The sequence below is a fragment of the Protopterus annectens genome, chromosome 13.part0 (genome assembly GCF_019279795.1).
Source record: "Protopterus annectens isolate FY-2018-M chromosome 13.part0, PAN1.0, whole genome shotgun sequence".
In the NCBI taxonomy this organism is placed as follows: Eukaryota; Metazoa; Chordata; order Ceratodontiformes; family Protopteridae; genus Protopterus; species Protopterus annectens.
The window spans coordinates 455,580,307-455,604,103 of record NC_056747.1 but is presented as its reverse complement, the minus strand read 5'-3'; the positions used below and the strand labels follow the sequence as shown (position 1 = coordinate 455,604,103).

Below are 23,797 nucleotides of genomic sequence, written 5' to 3'. Positions count from 1 at the left end.
CCTGATGTCAGACTGCAGGCAACGGCAGCCGACGCAAAAAAACATTGACTCTGGTATTCGGGTCGGATGAGGGGTACCACAGCAGGGATAACCACGGGTGATGACTGCAACAGTGAATACACTCGAACATCTACATTTATGCTAAGTGTACACAACTGTACTTTTTGTCTAGACAAAACTAAGTCGATCTGAAAATCTAACCAACTCTTTGTATCCTTTTACCCTAGGGCCCTGGGCTAGGCAGTCTCCAAGCAAACCATTTCCTTTTGGATTAGCAAAACTATTTCCTACTGCTACTCCTACCATTGCAAACAGTTACTCCAGGGAGTAAGAACTCATTCTACCATGGGCATGTCAACCTCCAAAGCCTTCCTGAAAGGCCTGGACACAGCCTCCATCTTGGAAGCAGCCACCCGGTCCACAATTCACACCTTCATCAGACACTACAAATTGGACCACGTCTTCAGAGCCCAGGCAGGGTTTGCTAGAACAGTCCCGCAGGGATTTGTGGAATCTGCTACATCTACCTACATCCTTCCCTCTAATTAAGTTGTGGTACTCTCTCACACTAAGAATACTGCAACATAGGAATAGAAGTATATAGAGTAGTTGTGTAAAATCGTACCATAACCATAGATATTCTTCTCTTTCATGTTGCAGTATTCCTTCCCACCTACCTATCCCCCCCTTTTTTTTGTACTATTGACCTCTCTTAAGGGCACTCTGTGGCTCTACCCTAGACCAGGGTCAGACTAGCTAGCATATGACTCTCTGCACCTCCTCTGGCTGACATAACTCGTTACTCTCTGGCACTGTCTGACTGGGGATTTAAGATGATGTCCTTCATGGATGCATCTGCAGTCATAACAAGTGGGTTGTCCTGTCGTCAGGCAGCCCTTCAGTCGGCCGGATTCCAAAGTCCGGGTCCGGCTTCGGCTGATGTCGCACTCCACCCGACGTCATCTCTGTTGGTCTTCGGGTATAAAGGCATCAGCCGACGCCATTTTCCCCAGTCTTTCTTGCCGTGTGGCGCCCGAAGCAGAAGCTGTTTGCAAGTGCCGGTCGGTCGGATCCAGAGATTACTTCTACCGAATACTACTTCGAAGACTTCTAAAGCTAAGTACCCCGTTGGGGACTCTTTCTTGCCTCAGCCTATGTCAGAAAAAGTTAACAATTGTTTAAACTGTGGGAAACAAATACCTCATAAAGATTTCCACTCTTACTGTCTGCCTTGTTTAGGCCCAGCCCACGACGTAGCAGCCTGTTCGGCCTGTGCTTCTTTCAACCGACGAACGCTTAGGCGTCGGTCGGAGTTTGCAGAACAGTTTTTCGGTTCTGATTTTGCGTACATTATGCCGTCGGATCCCCCGACTACCCAATCTACCAAAAATTGCAAAGATAAAGACCGACACTCGCGGTCCGCGGTTTCGGCCGAAACCATGGTCAAGCAAACCGCGAGTGTCTCGGTTTCGGCCGAAACCGAGAAAACTGAACAAAGTACAGCTGAACCTATTCCTACAACTGAGGCCCCTGCTACAACTCTTGAATCGACCTCAGAAATTTTACCCACTACGGTGGTTGACTTATCAGACACCATCCCCTTGGATGTCTCTACCCCAGCACGTGGTACTGCTAGGCCTCCAGCAGCCATGTCCATTAAGGCCTTCGCCAGGGCTAAAGCAGCCAAGACTACTAAAACAGTGCCTATTAAACCCCCCACATCCAGGCCCTCTTCTAGTTCTCAAATGCTTACTTTGGCAGAAGATTTAATTTCTTTAATTAGAGGATCTCAATCTCACCCAGACAGGGCCTCTCAGCCCCCAGAGAAGAGACCTAGGGCAGAGCCCCCCGAGCCAGTGTCCTCTGATGATTCTGCTGATGAATCAGACATAACTGACCAGCCAGAGGCTCCCTTCTCCAATTTTGAAGATTCTGATGCTGAAGAATCCATTCCAGCTGCTTCCCCACCAGAAGAATTCTCCTTTGGGGAAACCTTGCATGCCATGCGAGAACAGTTCCAATGGCAGCAACAGGATTTTTCAGACTCCAGAATCTGCACCTCCCACAGCACAGGCCCTTAGCTATACCTCCTGTTCTCTCTGTGGTGGATGATGCTTTCAATGATGTTTGCTCCGCTCCAGATTCTTTACCCCCAGCCCCTGCCAAACCAGACAGATTTTACAGGGTGCCAGATACTCATCACCACCTTTACAAGGCTCCACTTGCAGACCCAGAAACTATATCCCAGGGTCCCAAGGCAGTAGCCGCGACCATAGCTAAAAACCCTATTCCTTCTGAAAGGGAAGCAAGGTCATTAGACAGATGGGGTAAAAAGGTCTACACTTCAGCTACTCTCTCAGCTAGAGCTTTAAACTGTCAGTTTCACATGATACAATACCAAGAGTTTATGCTTGATCAGTTAACTAAAAAGCTAACCACTGATGAATCTCTTGATAAGAAATATGTATTAGAGATGGTAAATAACATACAACAGGTTAGCAACCATTCCTTAAAATGTGGCTATGATGCACTGGAGGCTTCATTTAGATCAGCCATGACAGGCACAGTGATAAGAAGGCATGCATGGCTAAAGGGACAAGCTTTACCGGATCATGTTAAAGCTAAGTTGCTAGATGCTCCTATGGACAAGACAAGTTTGTTTGGTACACCTGCCCAGCAGGTTATGAAGTAAATGGAAGAAAAGGCAAAATCTGTTCAAACTGTTAAAGATTTCTTGCAGGTTCAACCCCAAGGTTTAGCAGGAACTGGCCTGCCAAAAATTGGTCCTTTCCTGACTCCACAAAATTTCAAAGGGGCAGGAATAGACGTTCCAGAGGCAGAAACCAATCCAGAGGAGGTGCCTACAGAGGAAGACAGTGGCAAGGTAACAACAGAGGCACAGACACAGCCACTGCCACTACATCAACACAACCACAGTGACTTAACCCTAAATCCGCCTACCAGGGAACAAATAGCAGCTCCTCTAGGCGGAAAGTTAACCTTATTTTCAAAGAACTGGCACTACATAACAAAGGACAAGTGGATTTTACAAACCATAGATCAAGGTTACGGTTTCACTTCCACACTTTACCAGTCAAAAGAGGAATGCCAAATCTACCTCCAAATCAAAAACAGAGGCTCTACGCCAGATAATGGAGTTAGCAAACATGAGAGCTGTGGAAAGAGTGCCAACAGCAGAGCAAGGAAAGGGGTTCTACTCCAGACTATTCCTAGTTCCAAGAAAGGAAAAAGTTGGAGACCAATTCTCGACCTGTCCACCTTAAATACATACATCATTGTCCCAAAATTCAAAATGCTGACCCTACAGCAACTTCTTCCCATGCTGGGCAAGGAGTCTTGGCTGGTAACTCTAGATCTCAAGGAGGCATACCTGCACGTCCCCATTCGACCAATCTGCAGAAGATACCTCAGATTTCTTGCAGGATCAGAGCACTATCAATTCTCAGCATTGCCTTTTGGCTTATCTACTGCCAGAGTATTCACAAAATGCCTGGCATCAGTAATCGCCATTGCAGACTTCAGGGAATTCAAATTTACCCATACCTGGACGACTGCCTGCTACAAGGGGACAACAAAAGCAAGCTGACAACAGATTTACAAAGGGTCATTTACTTGCTACAAGCACTGGGATACACAGTCAATTTACAAAAGTCAAGGCTGATACCATCCCAAACAAGGACATTCTTGGGCGGAATTGGACACAGTACAACAAATGGCATTCCTGACTACAGAAAAACAAAAGAACTTCCTCTTTACTTCTTGGCACTAACAAAACTGAACAAGTTAACAGCAAGAAAAGTACTGCAGGCCTTGGGCTTCATGGCATCATGCATAATCTTGGTTCCATTTGCCAGACTACATATGAGAAAACTACAGTGGTACCTAAAGAATTTATGGTCCCAACACAGACACAGTCTAGAAACAGAAATCCCACTAATTCCATGCTTAAAACAGGAGTTCCTATGGTGGGCTCAGGCATGCCAGTCAAACCCAGGCCTACCCTTTCGCAGATGTCAAGCAAGCCAGACCATCACAACAGACGCCTCAGACCTAGGATGGGGGGCCCACATGCTGGACAAATGCATGCAAGGATTGTGGACACAGGATCAACTTCAACTGCACATCAACCTAAAAGAAATGCTGGCAGTAAAACTGGCTATCCAAAAGTTCAAACCATTTCTCAAAGAGGGCCAGTTGATAAGGACAGACAACACCACAGTCATGTGGTACATCAACAAACAGGGAGGCACTCATTCATACCCTCTATGCAGAATGACCTTGGAGCTGTGGACCCTGGCACTCAGCTACAACATCCAGTTACAGGCAATATTTGTACCAGGGAAAGACAATACCCTAGCAGACATATTAAGCAGAACCACTTCGGATGCCCACGAATGGAAGCTTCACCCGGACATCTTCAAGACCATCTCAAAGAAATGGGGAATGCCACAGATAGACCTATTCGCATCACCTCTCAATCACCAGCTCAAAAAATTCTGCACAAAGACATTCCACCCATTAGCATGGAAAGTGGATTCGCTCTCCTTCAACTGGAAAGGCCTAACAGCATATGCATTCCCGCCTCTTCCTTTGATACACAAGGTATTACTGAAAATCAAGGAAGAACATCCAAGGATAATCCTGATAGCTCCAAACTGGCCAAGACAACACTGGTACCCACTACTAAGGAGCATGTCTCGGAACAATATGTGGACAATTCCCCTGATGCCTTTGATGTTAACGCAGAACAACTACAGCATCATACATCCAAACCTAAAAACTTTGCAACTGACTGCATGGAACATCACATAACAGCAGCTATTCCAGAACTTTCCCAAAGAGTTAAAGACATTATTCTTGAAGCACGCAGACCTTCAACAAGAAGGAACTATGCTGGAAAATGGAAAAGGTTTGTCATCTGGAGTACGGAAAGAGGAAAAGATGTGTCAAACATAGATATGCCTAACATTCTGGAGTATCTGGCGAACTTCTTCATTCAGGCCTGTCCTACTCCTCCATCAAGATACATGCATCAGCTATTTCAGCAGAATACAGCTTTGATACACCTGTTTTACACACCCTTTGCTCAGGCAGTTCCTCAGAGGAATCAAGAATGTAAAACCTCCAAGGAAACCACCATTACCAGCTTGGGATTTAAACTTTGTGCTAGAAAAGTTGACACTATCACCCTTTGAACCAGCAGCAACAGCAGACCTACAACACCTGTCATGGAAAACTGCTTTCCTACTGGCAATTACTTCAGCAAGGAGGGTTTCAGAACTACAGGCCTTAATGGCAGTGCAACCCTTCCTAATCTTCCACCAAGATAGAGTGTCCATGAGGACTAATCCTACATTTATGCCCAAGGTGGTATCCAGAGTGTCTTTAAACCAGGCAATCCACCTACCTACATTCTTTCCCAACCCACAAAACAGAGGGGAAAGAATACTGCATACCTTGGATGTACATAGACAGCTACGCTACTACTTGGACAGAACAAAAAATAACAGAAAGACTGACCAACTTTTTGTAGCCTATGCAACAGGAAGGGAAGGAAAAGCTATTTCCAAACAGACAATCTCCAAATGGATAGGAAATTGCATACGATTCTGTTACTCCTTCCATGGAAAACCAATTCCACAGAACATAAGACCTCATTCTACAAGGGCAACAGCCACTACCACAGCCTTCTTACGAGTGGCAACCAAAGACATTATTGAGGCGGCTACTTGGACCTCCGTGCATACATTTGCCAAGCATTATAATTTGCCTCTATATTCCAGATCCCGAGCAGGGTTTGCCACTGCTGTACTGCAAGGAATCCTAAACACACCTTAATCTACTTTTATCCTCCTCCCCTAGTTGGCTATGGTATTCTACCCACTTGTTATGACTGCAGATGCATCCATGAAGGACATAGTACAGTTTTGTACCTACCATAAATGTAGATGTCCGAACTGGATAGCATCTGCAGTCAGGATTACCCTCCCTCCTTCCCCTCTGTGGTACTCCTAGGGTGTTTACCCTTCTAATAGCTAGCTGTTGGGGGGGAGTCTTTTATGGTGTATTTGTTTGTATATATGTACATACATGCTTATTGTTGTGTTTACCTCTATCTATTTGGAAACATTGGCATCTATCCAAATTTTAGCCTGCAAGAGGGCTACTGGCATCTGGGGCAAGAAACACTGAGGAAAATGGCGTCGGCTGATGCCTTTATACCCGAAGACCAACAGAGATGACGTCGGGTGGAGTGCGACATCAGCCGAAGCCGGACCCGGACTTTGGAATCCGGCCGACTGAAGGGCTGCCTGACGACAGGACAACCCACTTGTTATGACTGCAGATGCTATCCAGTTCGGACATCTACATTTATGGTAGGTACAAAACTGTACTTTCTTCAAGTTTCACTGTTGCAGTCATCACATTTGGGGGTTATCCCGGCTAGGGTAGCCCTTGGCCGTCCCGAATACTAGAGGCTTAGTATTTCTGCATCGGTTGTTGTCGCTTCAGGACTGACGTCAGGTCGTCAGTAGTATAAAGTAAGGCAGCCGATGCCTTTACATCAGTCTTTCTTGCCAATAAGCAGAAGCAGTTTGCACGAGTGCTGGTCGGCCGCTAATTGAGTTTCATCTTCCGAATTGAAGCTGAAGTCTTCTAAAGCTAAGTACCCCATTGGGGATCCTTTTTTCTTGCTCTAACCGATGTCAGAAAAAGTTAACAATTGTCTCACCTGTGTAAAGCAAATACCACACCGAGACTTTCATTCTTACTGTGTCACTTGCTTAGGGTCAGACCATGATGTCCCTAGCTGTCATTTTTATGCTTTGTTCAATGCCAGAGCTCTGTGTCATCAGGCCCTTACTGTAGCTAGATATTTTCGCTCTCATTCCTCTAATTCCGATATGGCTTCGGTAAGCCATCCAACAGCTGATTTTCCGAAAAAATAAGGATAAAGACAGAGACAGACCGCACAGGTCCAAACCTACTGACAATGCTTCCGTTAAGCTAGTCATCAGTTCTCCGGTCCTCAGTGAGGCGCTTTCGCAGCCCCTGATGCCCGCTTCTGAGGATTCGCAGGCTGCTAGTGAGACCCTTTCGGAGTCCGGTATGCCACAAAACTCTTCATCGACTAAGGATCCTGCGGATGTCTCTACCTGGGGTGGGTCCGGAGCCGCTGAGCAGACACAGCTTCCAAGGAAGTATTTCGCACTACCGTTTCTCTACACAGACCGATGACTTATTTTGCATCTACTGTTCTTTCGAAAACTACTGAGTTTCTAAGGCCCAGGGTACGAACCACACCCAAGAAACCGACGACCCAATCTCAGGCACCTGCTTCCTTGCCTCAAGTCTCAAATTCATAAAATGGTGGAAGACCTTATAATGCTGATCAGGGGAAGCCAAGCCACCCCTTCCAAAAGTAAAAGAGATTTGTCCTCAGTAGTTTTATCTGAACAGGAGTCCGATGACTCTGATGCATCTGAATATGAAGACATGCAACCCCTCTCTGCTTACAAGGATTCTGATGCAGAGGAATCCATTCCTTCAGCTTCTCCACCCAAGGGCTTTTCTTGCTATTAGAGTACTGAATTGTCAGTTCCATATGCTGAAATTTCAGCAACACACCATGGAACTACTCAAAGAAAAAAAATCATCTTTTCCTGCTTGTGCTGAAAATGGAGTTACAAGAGTTAATGCTTTCTGCAAGTCAAGTAACTAAGCACACCTTACAGTGTGGTTTTAACGCCCTAGAAGCATCTTGCAGGGCAGCAGTCACTGGTTCTGTCCTTAGAAGACATGCTTGGCTTAAGGAACAGCCCTTGCCAGACCTTGTCAATTCCAAGTTATTGGATGCACCCTTGCACAAAGACAACTTATTTGGCACCAAGGCAGAGGAGGTCTTAAAAAAGATGGAAGAAAAAGCTAAATCTTTGCAGACAGTAAGGATTTCCTGCAGGTCCAGCCACCCAGGTTCAGTAGGCATTGCCCCTCCAAGCATGCTCATCATGTTACACTGCTGCAGTCTTTACACTTGGGTTATCCTGCCGTCAGGCGATCCCGCAGGCGGCCCAAATTCCAAAGTCTTGGTCCGGTGTCGGTTGCTGTCGCTTCTTCCCAGACGTCAGTGCGCCAGGGGTATATAAGATGCATCCGACGCCATTTTCTCCAGTCTTTCTTGCCGCGCGGTGCCTGAAGCAGAAGCAGTTCGCAAGTGCCGGTCAGCCGACTCCTGAGATTTTCAAAGTCGAATTTCAGATCCGAAGTCTTCAATAAAGCTAAGTACCCCGTTGGGGAAATTTTTTTCTTGCCTCAGACCGATGTCAGAAAAAGTCAATAATTGTATTTCTTGTGGGAAGCAAATACCTCATAAGGACTTCCACTCTTACTGTATTCCATGCCTACGCCCTGATCACGATGTCACTAGTTGTCGGTTTTGTGCTAGATTTAACAAACACACTATAAAAAGACGTTTTGATTTTGCTTTGCACTACTTTGGCCGAAGGTTCAATTATACGATGCCATCGGATCAGCCGACGAACTCAGTACCGAAAAAACGCAAAGACAAGGATAAAGACAGGCATCCGAGGTCCAAAACCGACAACAAAACCTCTTCTAGGCCAGTCGCCGTTTCTCAGTGAGGCGCTTTTGCAGCCCCTGACACCCGCTACTTCAGAGCCACAGGCCGCTTCCGACTCCCTCGTGGAGACCTCTAGGCCTCTGGAAACTCAAGGTATTGGGCCTATGGAAACTAATCCCTCAGATGGGTCCAGAGCCGCTGAGCAGGTATCTGCTTCTGACGGTGTTTTCAGACCTTCACAACTTACCATTAAAACAACAGCCAAGACAAAGGTACCATTAAAGACAAAGAAACAAGTATATTATTCTCCTGGACAGTCCTCCATGCCTAAGAAACAGATGCTTAAAATGGCCGAAGACCTCATTACTGTAATCAGGGGTTCCCATCCCCCTACTGAGAAAAGGCCTAGGCATGATGCAGACTATGACTCATCTGATCCGGTTTCCATTTCCTCTGATTCCTCTTCAGACCAGGGATACTCTCTACCTCCCTATGAGGACTCTGATGCTGAAGAATCTATCCCTTCAGCCTCTCCTCCTGAGGATTATTCGTTTGAGGAAACTTTACATACCATGAGGGAGCATTTCCATTGGGAAAGCCAGGATTACTCAGAATCCAAGAAAAGGCTCAGGGATTTCCTCTTATTGCCTCAACACAGGCCCCTGGCTATTCCACCTGTGCTAGATATTGTGGATGATGTATTCTCTGAATCCAGTTTATCTCCTGACTCTTTGCCCCCTGCTCCAGCTAAGCCAGGTAGGTATTATAGAGTCCCCGACTCTCACAGGTTTCTTTACAAAAACCCTTCTGCTGATCCAGAAACTATTTCCCAGGGTCCAAAAGGGGTTAAAACTTCCATTGCAAAAAATCCAGTACCCTCTGACAGAGATTCCAGAGCTTTGGATAGATGGGGGAAGAAAGTGTACACTTCTGCAACTTTAGCAGTAAGAGCTTTAAATTGCCAGTTTCACATGCTTAAGTACCAACAATATTTAATGGCTTAGTTAAAACAGAAAATGCTTGCAAGCACAGAAGCTCCTGGTTGTAAAGAAATGCAGGATTTATTGCATGCAGTTGAACAGGTGGGAAAACATACTCTGCAATGTGGTTTTGATTCTTTAGAGGCCTCTTGTAGAGCCGCAGTTACAGGTTCTGTAATTCGAAGGCATGCTTGGTTAAAAGAACAAAGTTTACCTGATCATGTTAAGGCAAAATTGTTGGATGTTCCTGTACAGCATGATACTTTGTTTGGTGTTAAGGCAGAAGAGGTGTTAAAGAAAATGGAGGATAAAGCAAAGTCAATGCAGACAGTGAAAGATTTCGTACAGGTTCAACCACCTAGATTTAGCAGAAACTGGCCTTCAAAAAATTGGTCCTTTCCAGTGTCAGGCCACAAAGAGGCAGATACAGACGCCCAAGAGGCAGATCTCAGCCCCAAGGCTCCTACCAACCTAAACAATGGGGTGCTTCAGCCCCCAAAGGAGGGGAAGACAAATCACAACCTTATAGGAAACGGTCCCAATGACTTCCCTCTGCAAATACCAAGCACTTACCTTTTGACAGCACCCCTAAGGGGGAAGCTAGCACTTTTCTCAAACAATTGGCACATGATCACCCAGGACCAATGGGTGCTGAATATTGTTTCTCAGGGTTACAGGTTCCACTTCCACACGCTTCCAAAACCAAAAGGTATGCCAGACCTGCCACAAAACCAATGGGCACAAAAACAGATTGCTGCTCTTATGGACATGGGAGCTATTCAAAAAGTTCCACAGCAAGAACAGGGACGAGGATTTTACTCAAGACTTTTCTTAGTACCCAGAAAGGACAAAGCCTGGAGACCAATACTGGACCTGTCAATCCTAAACACTTTCCTGGATGTTCCAAAATTCAAAATGTTAACACTACATCAACTTCTGCCCATGCTGGGTAAGAAGGCTTGGCTAGTTACTTTGGACCTCAAGGAGGCATACCTGCATGTCCCAATCAGACAATCTTGCAGAAGATACCTCAGATTCATAGCAGGCTCAATGCATTACCAATTCCCTGCACTGCCCTTTGGCTTAACTGCTGCGCCCAGGGTCTTCACAAAATGCCTGGCACCAGTGATTGCATTTTGCAGACAAAAAGGAATTCAGATACATCCCTACTTGGACGACTGCCTTATTCAAGCAGAGAGCAAGGACATTCTTCTAAAGCATCTGGTGTTTGTAAAAAGATTGCTAATTTGCCTAGGGTACACAGTAAATGAAAAGAAATCAAAACTAGTGCCCTCTCAAGAGATAATATTCCTGGGTGCAAGCTTAAATATAACTGCCCAGATGGCTTATCTCACGCCAGCCAAACAAAGGCAACTGACTCATTACTTTCAAATGATGGCAACAAAAACCCAGCTCCCTGCAAGAAAAATTTTGCAGGCCCTGGGCTTCATGGCATCCTGCATTTTACTAATTCCATATGCAAAACTGCATATGAGGAAACTACAATGGTATCTAAAAAGTGTTTGGACTCAGCATTGTCACAGCCTGGAGCAATCATAACTTTAATTCCCTGCCTACAACAGGAGTTTCGATGGTGGGTCCAGGCCTGTCACCACAACAAGGGACAGAGTTTCACTTTACCCACAGCCAGGCAGACAATAACAATGGATGCATCGGATTATGCCTGGGGGGCACATATGGCAAGAAAATGTATTCAGGGCACGTGGCCCAAAGAACAAATGCATCTTCACATCAATCAAAAAGAGATGCTAGCTGTACAGAATACCCTGACAGCTTTCAAGGACCTACTATATCCAGGACAACTATTAATAAAGACGGACAATACCACAGTTATGTGGTACATAAACAAGCAAGGGGGCATACATTCCTACCTCCTATGCAGGCAAGCCATGACTTTGTGGAACACAGCACTTGACCTATCAAGTACATCTGCAAGCACAATTCCTGCCAGGAACATAAAATACACTGGCAGACGAACTAAGCAGAAATCTCATGGATCCACACGAATGGAGACTAAATCCACAGGTGTTCAGCATGATAATGAGGAAATAGGGACGCCCAGACATAGATCTTTTTGCCTCCCCTCACAATTACCAAATACAGAAATTCTGCACAAGAACTTATCACTCTCAAGATGGAAAGTGGATGCTCTATCATTCAGCTGGAAAGGCCTGACAGTCTATGCCTTCCCTCCTATGCCTCTCCTTACCAAGGTACTCATAAAATTCAGAGAAGAAAGGACAAAAAGTGATCCTGATTGCCCCAGACTGGCCATGCCAGCACTGGTACCCAATCCAAAAGAGCTTGTCTCAAGGCCCAGCTTGGCCCTCTACCTCAAATTCCTCACCTTCTGACACAACAAAACAATCAGATTCTGCGCAGTCAGCTCAGAACCTTAAATCTGGCAGCATGGCAGATAATGTAGCCACTCAGACTGCACCTCTCTTTAAAGCTGTTATGGATGTTATTTTAGAAACCAGAAGGCCCAGCACTAGGAAATCTTATGCAGAAAAATGGAAGAGATTCTGTGCTTGGAACCAGGCACAAGGGCTCGAACCATTTGTCCCTAATATACCTCATATTTTACAATATCTAATTGAGATGCTGGACAAAGGCCTATCTTTCTCATCAATTAAAATGCATTTCAGCTCATTACAATACGGAATCTCCTATTTTTTTCACATCCTCTACTATGACAGTACCTCAGAGGGACAAAAAATATAAGACCCTCAAGGAGAGCGCCAGTACCAACTTGAGATCTCAATTTTGTTTTAGAAAAACTCACACTGCCTCCTTTTGAACCAGCCAGCACAGCTGATCTAAAATTCTTATCATGGAAAACTGCTCTGCTCCTAGCAATAACTTCAGCAAGAAGAGTCTCAGAGTTACAGGCATTAGTGGCTGTGGAACCTTTCATCATTTTTCATCAGGACCGGGTCTCTCTTAGGACAAACCCAACATTCATGCCAAAAGTGGTCACCAATGTGGCCTTGAATCAAAACCATTCATTTACCTACTTTCTACCCAAATCCCCAGAATAAAGGGGAGAGACTTCTGCACTCTGTGGATATACACAGACAGCTACGATTCTACGTGGACAAAACAAAAGCTTTCAGAAAAACTGAGCAACTGTTTGTAGCCTATGCTGCAGGTTCACAAGGAAAGCCTATTACAAAGCAGACAATTTAAAAACGGATAGGCCACTGCATCCGCTTCTGTTATGCACAACATGGCAAATCAGTGCCTAAGGGCATTAGGCCTCATTCTACCAGAGCAGCAGCCACTTCAGCAGCTTTTCTCAGAGTACCAACCAAAGACATTTTAGAAGCTGCAACCTGGAGCTCAGTGCACACTTTCACCAAGCACTACCACTTACCTCTCTACTCTAAATTCAGAGCAGGCTTTGCCACTGCAGTTCTGCAGGGCCTAGTAGCCTCTCCAAATCCAGTTTAGACCCAGCCGCCCAACCTCAGCTTTGGGATTCTACCCAAGTGTAATGACTGCAACAGTGAAATACGATGAACATAGTACAGTTGTGTACCTACCATAAATGTAGATGTTCGAGTGTATTCACTGTTGCAGTCCAGGTTACCCACCCACCTTCCCCCCTTTCATTGCTGGGACTTTTCTGTACTTCTCAACTCTATACAACCTATGTGGTGTATTTGCTTGTAGATGAAGGAAATGTTTATAGTAATATATACATGTTTTTTGGCATAATTTTTTCTTTCCGGCCTTCCTATCTGGGGGCACCTGACATCTGGGGCTAGAAAAACTGAAGAAAATGATGTCCGATGTTCTTCATCTCACATTGCTGCAGTCCTAACACTTGGGTAGTCCGCTGTCCCTCATTCGGCCCGAATATCAGAGCATAAGGCTGACGTCGGTCAGGACGCATTTGACTGACATCAGACCGTCAGGGTAGAAATGCGCATGACCGACGTCATATCCCCAGTCTTTTTTGCCGCATGGTCCGATGCAGAAGCAGTGTTGCAAGTGCCGTTCGGCGTTCTGAAATTTTTCGAATTCGGAGTTTCAGACCGAAGTCAGAGTTGGTTAAGTACCCCGTTGGGGAATATTTTGGTTTTTTCTTGCCTCAGTGGTTTACCGGATGTCAGAAAAAGTGAATAACTGTATTTCTTGTGGGAAACAGATACCGCATAGAGATTATCATAATTTGTGTATACCTTGTTTAGGACCTGAGCACGACGTTGTTGGTTGCCGCTTTTGTGCTAGGTTTAATAAACGCACTATAAAGCGGAGGTTGGATTGTGCAAGGTTGGTCTTTGGGAAGCGGTGCAATTACAAAATGCCGTCGGATGCTCCGACGCCGGCTTCCTCAAAGAAGCGCAAGGACAAGGCAGTTAAACCTAGGTTAGAGGAGTCGTCCGAACCGGACGCCAGTTCTTTAGAGGTGTCAGTGGAACCGGTGGTTCCGACGGAGGCCTCTCTGGAGACCCAGGGAGAAACTTTGATTTTACAGGATGTGGCCTCCCAGGAGGCAGGGCAGGCTGTAGGGGCTTCTCAAGTAACTGTACTCCCCTCCCTTATTAAGGGGTCTAGGCCCTCTCTTTCTGCTTCCAAGGCTTCTCCTAGAGGCAGGCCTAGTTTAGCTTCGGTGGGTGTCACTCCCAGTTCTTCAGGTGCTGTGCCCAGGAAGCACATGTTCAAAATGGCAGAGGATTTAATTACTTTAATTAGGGGCTCTATGCCCCCTCCTGATAAGAGGCCTAGGATGGAACCTGTGTTGGGGGATTATGAGCAGGCTTTGGATGTGTCTGAGTCTTCGGCTGAAGACTTGCAGGAGTATTCTCATTATTCTGATTCTGATATGGATGATTCTACTCCTTCTGCTTCTCCTCCTGAGGATTTTTCTTTTTCAGAGACCCTTCACTCCATGAGAGAGCATTTTAAATGGGAAGGTCAGGATTTCTCTGATTCCAGGAAAAGGCTTAGGGAATTTTTGTTTTTACCCCAGCATAGGCCTTTAGCTATTCCTCCTGTTCTGAATGTGGTGGAAGATGTGTTTGCGGAGGCTTCTCTTAATCCTGATTCTTTGCCTCCTGCTCCTGTTAAACCGGATAGGTATTACAGGGTGCCTGAAGCTCATAAGTATCTTTTTAAGAGTCCTAGGGCAGACCCAGAAACTGTTAGCCAGGGGCCTAAGGGTGTTAAGGCTTCTGTTGTCAAAAATCCGGTTCCTGCAGATAAAGAGGCCAGGGCCTTGGACAGATGGGGAAAGAAAGTTTATACTTCTTCCACTCTAGCCATGAGAGCTTTGAATTGCCAGTTTCACATGTTGAAATATCAAAATTATCTCCTTTCTCAGTTGAAATCTAAGGTTGATGCCCTGGCGGAAGGTATTGACTGTAAAGAGTTACAAGTTTTAGTGCATGTTTCTGAGCAGGTGGGTAAGCATTCTTTGCAATGTGGTTTTGATGCTGTACAGGCCTCGTCTAGGGTGGCTGCCACTGGGTCAGTTCTTCGCAGGCATGCCTGGCTGAGGGATCAAACTTTATCCGACCATGTTAAAACTAGGATTTTGGATGCCCCTTTGCAATCTGATGTCTTGTTTGGTTCTCCTGTTGAGGCAGTTTTAAAGAAAATGGAAGATAAGGCTAAGTCTATGCAGACTGTTAAAGATTTTTTGCAGGTTCAGCCTCCAAAGTTTAGTAGAAATTGGCCTACTAGAGGGTGGACGTATCCTTCTTATGATTCCCAGTCTAGGGGTAGATCTAGACGTGGCAGGGGCAGAGGTCAGGGCTCTTTCAGGCCCAGAACAGGAGTTCTCCTGCACAGTCTTCAAGTGAGGGCAGGGGTCAGTCCTTTCGTAAACAGACCCAATGACCTACCTTTTCAGCTGCCAGAACCTTCTCGCCTGGCAGCACCTTTGGGAGGAAGGTTGGCACTTTTCAAAGAAAATTGGAGTTTGATTACCCAAGACAAATGGGTACTGGATATCATACATCACGGTTACAGGTTTTATTTCCATACCTTGCCTCCTTTCAAAGGCATGCCAGACATTCCTCCTCAACAAAGAATAGAGGCTCACAAGCAAATTTCACTGCTACTCCAAATAGGGGCCATACAGCCGGTTCCTTTGCCAGAAAGGGGCCTAGGATTTTATTCTCGCCTGTTCCTAGTCCCAAAGAAGGGGAACACGTGGAGACCAATTTTGGATTTGTCTATCCTCAACACTTATCTGGACATTCCCAAGTTCAAAATGTTGACGTTGCAGCAGCTTTTACCTCTGCTGGGCAAAGATCATTGGATGGTCACTTTGGATCTCAAGGAGGCTTACCTTCATGTTCCTATCAGACTGAGTTGCAGGAAGTAGCTGCGTTTTCGAGCTGGGACTTCTCACTATTAGTTCTCTGCATTGCCCTTTGGCTTGTCTACTGCGCCCAGAGTGTTCACGAAAGTTCTGGCTCCAGTGATAGCTTTCTTCAGGCTAAAAGGAATACAGATCTATCCTTATTTGGACGACTGCCTGATTCTGGCTCAAGGAAGGGAAGAGCTTCTTCATCATTTGGAATATGTGATAGCAGTGCTAAGATGCCTGGGGTATTCTGTGAACGAAATAAAATCCAGTCTAGTACCCTCTCAAGACATGTGCTTTCTGGGTGTGAGACTGAATACAGCATCCCAGATGGCCTTTTTAACCCCGGACAAACAAAAGAGTCTATCCCTTTACTTCCATCAACTATCTCATCAGTCCAGGCTGACTGCAAGGACAGTCCTTCAAGCCTTAGGGTTCATGGCATCTTGTATTCTGGTGCTTCCCAATGCCAAACTGCATATGAGGAAGCTACAATGGTATCTCAAAAATGTATGGACACAGCACTGCCAGGATCTGGACACTGTCATTCAAATAATACCTTGCATTCAAAAGGAATTTTTGTGGTGGGCTCAGGAATGTCACCTAAACAAGTGACTCTCTGTGACCCGGCCAGAGGCGAGTCAGATTTTAATGACAGATGCCTCAGACATAGCTTGGGGAGCTCATCTAAATGGAAAGTGGATACAAGACAAGTGGCCTGCCAGACTACAACATCTACATATCAACATGAAGGAGATGTTAGCACTCCAGTTTGCATTAATAGCTTTCAAGGATTTACTTCTTCCAGGGCAGGTGTTGATTCTAACAGACAACACAACTGTCATGTGGTACATCAACAAGCAAGGGGGAACACATTCTTATCCTCTATGCAGGCAACCAATGATTTTGTGGGAGACTGCTCTCAGTTTACAACTAAGTCTTCAGGCAAGGTTTCTGCCGGGAGCACAGAACTCCTTAGCAGATGTGTTAAGCAGACAAATCATGGATCCCGAGTGGAAACTGGATCTTCATGTATTTCAGAAATTGACAGTGTCCTGGGGAACTCCAGACATAGATCTGTTCGCTTCTCCACTAAACAACCAGCTGCCAAAGTTTTGCACAAAGCGGTTTCATCACACAGCTTGGAAAGTGGATGCTCTTTCTTTCAGTTGGAAAAATCTTCATGTGTATGCCTTTCCACCTCTGCCTCTCCTCCCAAAAGGTACTTCTGAAGGTCAGACAGGACAAGCCAAGGATGATTTTGATAGCTCCAGATTGGCCTCGACAGCACTGGTACCCACTACTTAGAAGTCTAGTACGGAAGCCTCCATGGCCTTTGCCTTTGATTCCACATCTGTTGTCCCAGGAGGACAGTCATTTGCTGAATGTCAAACTTCACTCTCTTCACCTAACAGCATGGCATATTCTGTTTTAAACCATAGAGGGTCTCAACTTCCACAACAAGTTTTGAATGTGATTTTGGAAGCTAGAAGGCCTAGTACAAGGAAAGTGTACGCAGATAAATGGAAGAGATTTTTATTTTGGAGTGCAGCTAAGGATTTGGATGTTTCTGAGCCTGATTTAAGTGTGGCTCTTCAATATCTTACTGAGTTGTTGGACAAAGGTTTGTCCTTCTCTTCTATTAAGATTCATGCTGCAGCAATTTCAGCTCACTACGATTGTGACCCACCATTGTTTTCTCATCCTTTATTCAAGCAATTTCTCAGAGGGGCAAAGAATATAAGACCCCCACGAAGAGCTCCTACTCCTGCTTGGGATCTCAATTTTGTGTTGGAGAAACTCACTCTACAACCTTTTGAGCCTGCAGCTACTGCTGAGTTGAAATATTTGTCATGGAAGACTGCTTTTTTGTTGGCCATTACCTCTGCAAGAAGGGTTTCTGAATTGCAGGCCCTTATGGCAGTTGAGCCTTTCTTAATTTTTCACAAGGATAGGGTATCTTTACGTACCAATCCCTCCTTTATGCCTAAAGTGGTTTCTAGTGTGGCTTTAAACCAAACTATTCATTTGCCTACTTTTATGCAAATCCCCAAACTAAAGGGGAAAAGATTTTGCACACCTTAGATGTTCACAGGCAGTTGCAATATTATTTGGACAGAACTAAAGGGTTCAGACAATCTCAGCAGTTATTAGTTTCTTTTGCTTTGTGCTCTCAGGGCAAGCCTGTGTCAAAACAAACTATTTCTAAGTGGATTGGGTTTTGCATTGCTTTCTGTTATTCCCATCATGGCAAAGAGATTCCAGCTGGGATTAGACCTCATTCCACTAGGGCTACTGCCACTTCAACAGCTTTTTGAGGGGTGGCTACTAAGGATATTTTGGAGGCAGCCACTTGGAGTTCAGTGCATACCTTCTCTAGGCATTACCACCTTCCCTTGTACTCTAAATCCAGGGCTGGTTTTGCCACTGCTGTGTTGCAGGGCATTTTGGCAGCTCCTGCTTCATTATAGTTTAGCCATCCTCCCTTACCTCTGCTTTGGGATTCTACCCAAGTGTTAGGACTGCAGCAATGTGAGATGAAGAACATAGTACAGTTTTGTACCTACCATAAATGTAGATGTTCGAAGATCCACATTGCTGCAGTCCAATTTACCCTCCCTCCTTCCCCTCTGTTGTTTGAGGTGGTTGTGTGGGTTGGGTTATCCATCTGAGGTACACTGCGTTTTGGATATTGCATTTTGTATATATTGTATATATTATACATATTTTTGGTGTTAGACTAGCTGTTTGTTTAGTTGTGGTCTTTGGGTTTGGACCTTTCTTTTTAGGGTCTTCTGACATCTGGGGCAAGAAAAGACTGAGGATATGACGTCGGTCATGCGCATTTGTACCCTAACGTTCTGATGTCAGTCAAATGCGTCCTGACCGACGTCAGCCTTATGCTCTGATATTCGGGCCGAATGAGGGACAGCGGACTACCCAAGTGTTAGGACTGCAGCAATGTGGATCTTCGAACATCTACATTTATGGTAGGTACAAAACTGTACTTTGCAACTTTTATACCCCTGGCGGACTGACGTCAGGGAAGAGGTAACAGCAACCGACGCCGGACCAAGACTTTGGAACTCGGACCGACTGCGGGTCGCCTGCCAGCAGGATAACCCAAGTGTAATGATTGCAACAGTGAATACACTCGAACATCTACATTTATGGTAGGTACACAACTGTACTTTCTGCTAGAGCAGCAGAACCATCTGTTGCATCCTACAATAATGTTTTTCCACTAGGGATATATGAGGCAGTTCTCCAAACCTTTAAAAGACATGAGCTAAATGTGTTTTCCACAAGCATTGTGGGTTTTGCCATAGCTGTTCTGCAGGGTTTGTTGACTTCCTTGTCCTTGGGACTATGAGAGTTAATTGATCAAGCATTTTTCCTTACTTTGTGAATGCTGCTGTAACAGTGATCACTGCAGTGGTTGTATCTAAGCCCTACCCAATGGTCAGTGTTAGAGTCCAGTAAAAAAAAAAAAAATAAAAATAGCCAATTATCCTGCAAATAGGATGGGAGGACTCGTATTGCCTTTTTCTTTAACAAGGGTCTGCTAGTCATTGATTTGCTTATTGCCAAGGGTGGCTAGACTTGACCCCTGCATAGGCACATATCAGATGCACATTTTGTTTTTAATTTACTTTGTGCTTTTTTTTTTTTCCGTCCTTGCCTGCCATCCATCAGCCTTCCCCTTCTGTAACTGTTCAGCAGTACATAGTTTTAAGTACAGGGGTGCTACCATCATTGAGCATGAGCTAACTCCACAAGGCCATCATCAAGGTAGCCATGGAAGAGTTTGTGCTCTTGCCTGTTCTACCTGGCTTCCAAAGCAGACTTCCTCATCCCAGTGGCCTAAAGGGTCTGGCTTAAGTTCTGTCTTGACTGGAGTACTTTGTTTCAGAACAGATCTTAATTGTCCCTGGGCTGGAGAAGTACTTAACACTGCTCTCTTTTTTTTGCAGCCCTGCTTCTTACACATCATGGATTGTGTTGGTCACTATCTCCCCTAGTGACTCACCTGAGCACTGCATCTTTTTGGGGAATCTAGTGCATTTCTCCAGCATCTGTATGCTCCCATCTCATGCCTACAAGGGATACTGTCACCAGCTTGAGATTGCAAAGCTCATGTGCCCTAGTTTGGCTGTTCGTATATTGTAGGTCTTCTTTCATGGCAGCAGTAGGCTGACTGCAAGATTGCCCTCCTCCAGAGTTGCCAGGTTGATAAAATCCACTCACTCTCCCACTAGGCTGTCCTAATGCCAGAGACTATTAAAGTTTTGGCTCATTTGGTCTTTCCCAGGATGTGTCTCTGTGCCCGAGTGCTAAATTTACTTGCTTATCTTGAATTTTACTGAAAGAACTCATGGTGGCACAGGCTGCTCTCCTCTTTCTACTCTGTCTTTCTGACATTTGAAACATGCGGAAGAGACCAGCCCACTGGGGGAGGGAGGTGTCCAGTTCTCTTTGTGTGGGTAGTCAGATGTGCATGTCACAAACATTGCTGTAGATGAGATTCCCAGACATGCACATGTGCTGCTATGTTAAGTTATAGCGGTGTGTATTTGTGGTCAGTTTATTTTCCATTAGAAGTCTTTTTTTTTTCTTTTTTAATTGCTAGTCTTATAGTTTTAAAGATTTACTTTTTTCACATTCTTTTTTTTTCCTGGTAATTAATATTGGAAGTAGAAAATTAATTATTTTCTCACTATACTGCTTAGGTAAGTCGGATCAAGATTTCTGAGGTACAAAAGGGAGAAGCAGGGGTGTGTGTTGCATTTATAGAACATGATAGTTGTTTTTGAATGTTTCATGTGAAGTGTTTACCATCAAGTGCACAATTGAGTCAAAATTACCTGAAATCAAGTAGTACACTTGAATCATTGGTTGTAAAGTTAGTGAAAGAAAGGACTGTTTTGTATGCTATTAATTTCAGTGTGGTCAGTCGTTTTTGGTATGGTATGTATTCAGTACTTAAGAGAAGAACATGTATCTGCAAACTGAGTAAAAATGGTATGAGGCTATAACTTCATATAATGCAGTTAAAGGTATGGATTTAATTCTCATTGGGGTATACTTTTTTGTCTAAATTAGTACTATTGAGTGTCCCAGTTATTACATTTTTTGGTAATACCTATCACTAAGGTAAATTTGTAAAGGGTGGATTATCCTACACTTAGCTGTTCGCGGAGAATGTATATGTGTATTTTTATTGTTATTTTAGTAGATGGTCTGGCATATTCTGCACTATTGAAGAATGAACTGCTAGGAGCAGGTATTGAGAAAGTACAGGATCCCCAAACAGAAGATCGAAGATTACAGCCGTCTACTCCAGAAAAGAAGAGCCTCTTTCAGGTAAGTTTCCCTTTTTTCAAAATCTTTCAAAGGAATTCATTCAAGTATTGAAAATAAGCAAGACTTGCAGGAGGGCTAGGATCCTAATTTGCTGCATTTCCAGTCTGTGGGATAAGTTAACATTACAGGGTAATCTTGTTACCAGTAAACATCCTCATTTGTAATAGTAGTGCAGTCCATTTACAAAGTTGGTATGTAATGGGATAGGAATTTGTTTGAAGACCATCATCACCGCTTTAATTTGACCTAAACTTGAGAACTTTCTCTTATTATGGAGCCCTCTGCTATGGAGAAAAACAGTTAAGATAAGCAGGTATACAAAGTAGAGAAACAAAACTAGTCCAGGGAATTGAGAATTCCTAATCACCTATGGAGGTTAGACATTTAGCTATATGTTCTTCGTGTTTCACTGTTGCAGTCATTACATTTGGGTTACCTGCTTGCAGTAGCCCTCAGTCGGCCTGATTAACAAAGTCTTGGGTCCTGCGTCTGTTGCTGTCCCTTCTTCCATGACGTCAGGTCGTCAGGGGTATAAAACATGCAGCCGACACCATTACATCAGTCTTTCTTCCCGTGCGGTGCCCGAAGTAGAAGCAGTCCGCAAGTGCCAGTCAGCCGACTCCTGAAATTTTCGTTTTCCGGTTTCAGAACCGAAGTCTTCAACTAAAGCTAAGTACCCCATTGGGGAAACTTTTTCTTGCTTCTTACCGATGTCAGTAAAAGTTAATAATTACATTACTTGTGGAAAGCAAATACCTCACAAAGATTTTAATTCGTACTGTATTCCTTGCCTTGGCCCTGACCATGACGTACCTTGCTGTCAGTTTTGCACTTTATTTAATCATTTGGACTGTGGTATGCCGTGCAATGCTTCAACTGTGGAACCTGCGGATGTCTCTACCGTGGATGGGTCTGGAGCCGCTGTGCAGGCACCGGCTTCTGAGGGTGTATTCAGGCCTATGGACTTGCATATTAAACCGACGCCTCCTCCTTCATTTAGGCCAAAATCTCGAACCATGCCTAAGAGACCGACACCCAGGCCACGTGCTCAAGCCTCTATGCCTAAAAAACAAATGATAAGAATGGCTGAAGATCTTATAACTCTAATCAGGGGAAGCCAACCTCCCCCTTCTAAGAAACCTAGGACTGAAGGTGTTTATGAATCTTCTGAACAGGATTCCAATTTTTCTGATTCTTCTGATGGTCTGGATTTGCCCTTATCTACTTATGAGGATTCTGATGCAGAGGACTCCATTCACTCTGCTTCCCCTCCAGAAGATTTTTCTTTTGGTGAGACCTTACATACTCTAAGGGATTATTTTCACTGGGAAAGCCAGGATTTTTCTGATTCAGAAAAGAGGCTTTGGGATTTCTTACTCCTGCCTCAGCATAGGCCTTTAGCTATACCTCCTGTACTAGACATATTTGATGATAGCTTTTCAGAATCTAGTTTGGCCCCTGATTCTTTGCCTCCTTCTCCCAGAAAACCTGACAGATATTACAGGGTTCCTGATTCTCACAAGTTCCTTTTTAAAAATCCTACTGCAGATCCAGAGACTATTTCCACAGGGCCCCAAGGGCATTAAGGCTTCTACTGCTAAAAATCATACCCCTTCTGATAGAGACTCCAGGGCACTGGAAAGATGGGGTAAGAAAGTTTACACTTCTGCAAACTTGGCCATTAGGGCTTTAAACTGCCAGTTTCATATGTTAAAGTATCGACAACATGTTATTGGATTGCTTAAACAGAAAATGATGTTAACTCCTGACTGTGCTGAAAATAAAGAATTACAGGATTTAATGCATTCTGCCGAACAGGTTGGAAAATATACTTTGCAATGTGGATTTGATTCATTAGAGGCCTCTTGCAGGGCTGCTGTTATTGGGTCTGTGCTCAGAAGGTATGCTTGGCTTAAGGAGCAAGGTTTGCGTGATCATGTTAAAGCTAAATTGTTGGATGCTCCCTTAAATCAGGACCGCCTGTTTGGCAACAACGCTGAGGAAATTCTTAAAAAGATGGAAGATAAAGCTAAATCTATGCAAGCTGTTAAAGATTTCTTACAAGTTCAGCCTCCTAGATTTAGTAGGCACTGGCTCTCTAAAAAATTGGTTCGTTTCAGCCCCTTCCAGGTCTTTTCAAGCCAAACCCAGACACAGCAGAAACCCCAGGTTCCAGTCCGAAGGGACACACAAGACTAGGCAGTGGTGGGTTTCCACTCCCAAACCTGGTAGTAGTAAGACTTCCCCCCTATGGAAAACTGTCTCATGGACTTGCTTTTAACACTTCCAAGCACTTCCCAACTGAATGCTCCTTTAGGCTGAAAGATTGGTCTGCAGGCCAAAAACTGGGAACTCATTACCCAGGACAAATGGGTTTTAAATATAGTGTCCCAAGGATACAGATTTCATTTTCACACGTTACCAACACCAATCAGGTGGCCAGATCTACTCCCAAGTCAGTGGGCAGAGGCCCAAAATCAAGTACTCTCTCTCTTAAACATGGGGGGCTAT

General features: G+C 44.6%; 1 protein-coding gene across 7 annotated transcripts in view; it reads left to right on the top strand.

Moving 5' to 3' along the window:
• The window catches only part of FZR1 (fizzy and cell division cycle 20 related 1), a 1,382,318-nt gene that overhangs the window by 429,954 nt on the left and 928,567 nt on the right, over positions 1–23,797 (top strand). For 5 of the 7 annotated variants that reach the window (XM_044054101.1, XM_044054098.1, XM_044054100.1 and 2 more), the window contains exon 5: positions 21,156–21,286. The exons of 1 other annotated variant lie outside the window; for it this stretch is intronic. In XM_044054101.1, the coding sequence (XP_043910036.1) occupies positions 21,156–21,286 (131 nt within the window). The remainder of the gene's footprint in view (positions 1–21,155; positions 21,287–23,797) is intronic. One more of the 7 variants, XM_044054102.1, reaches the window with a different exon arrangement.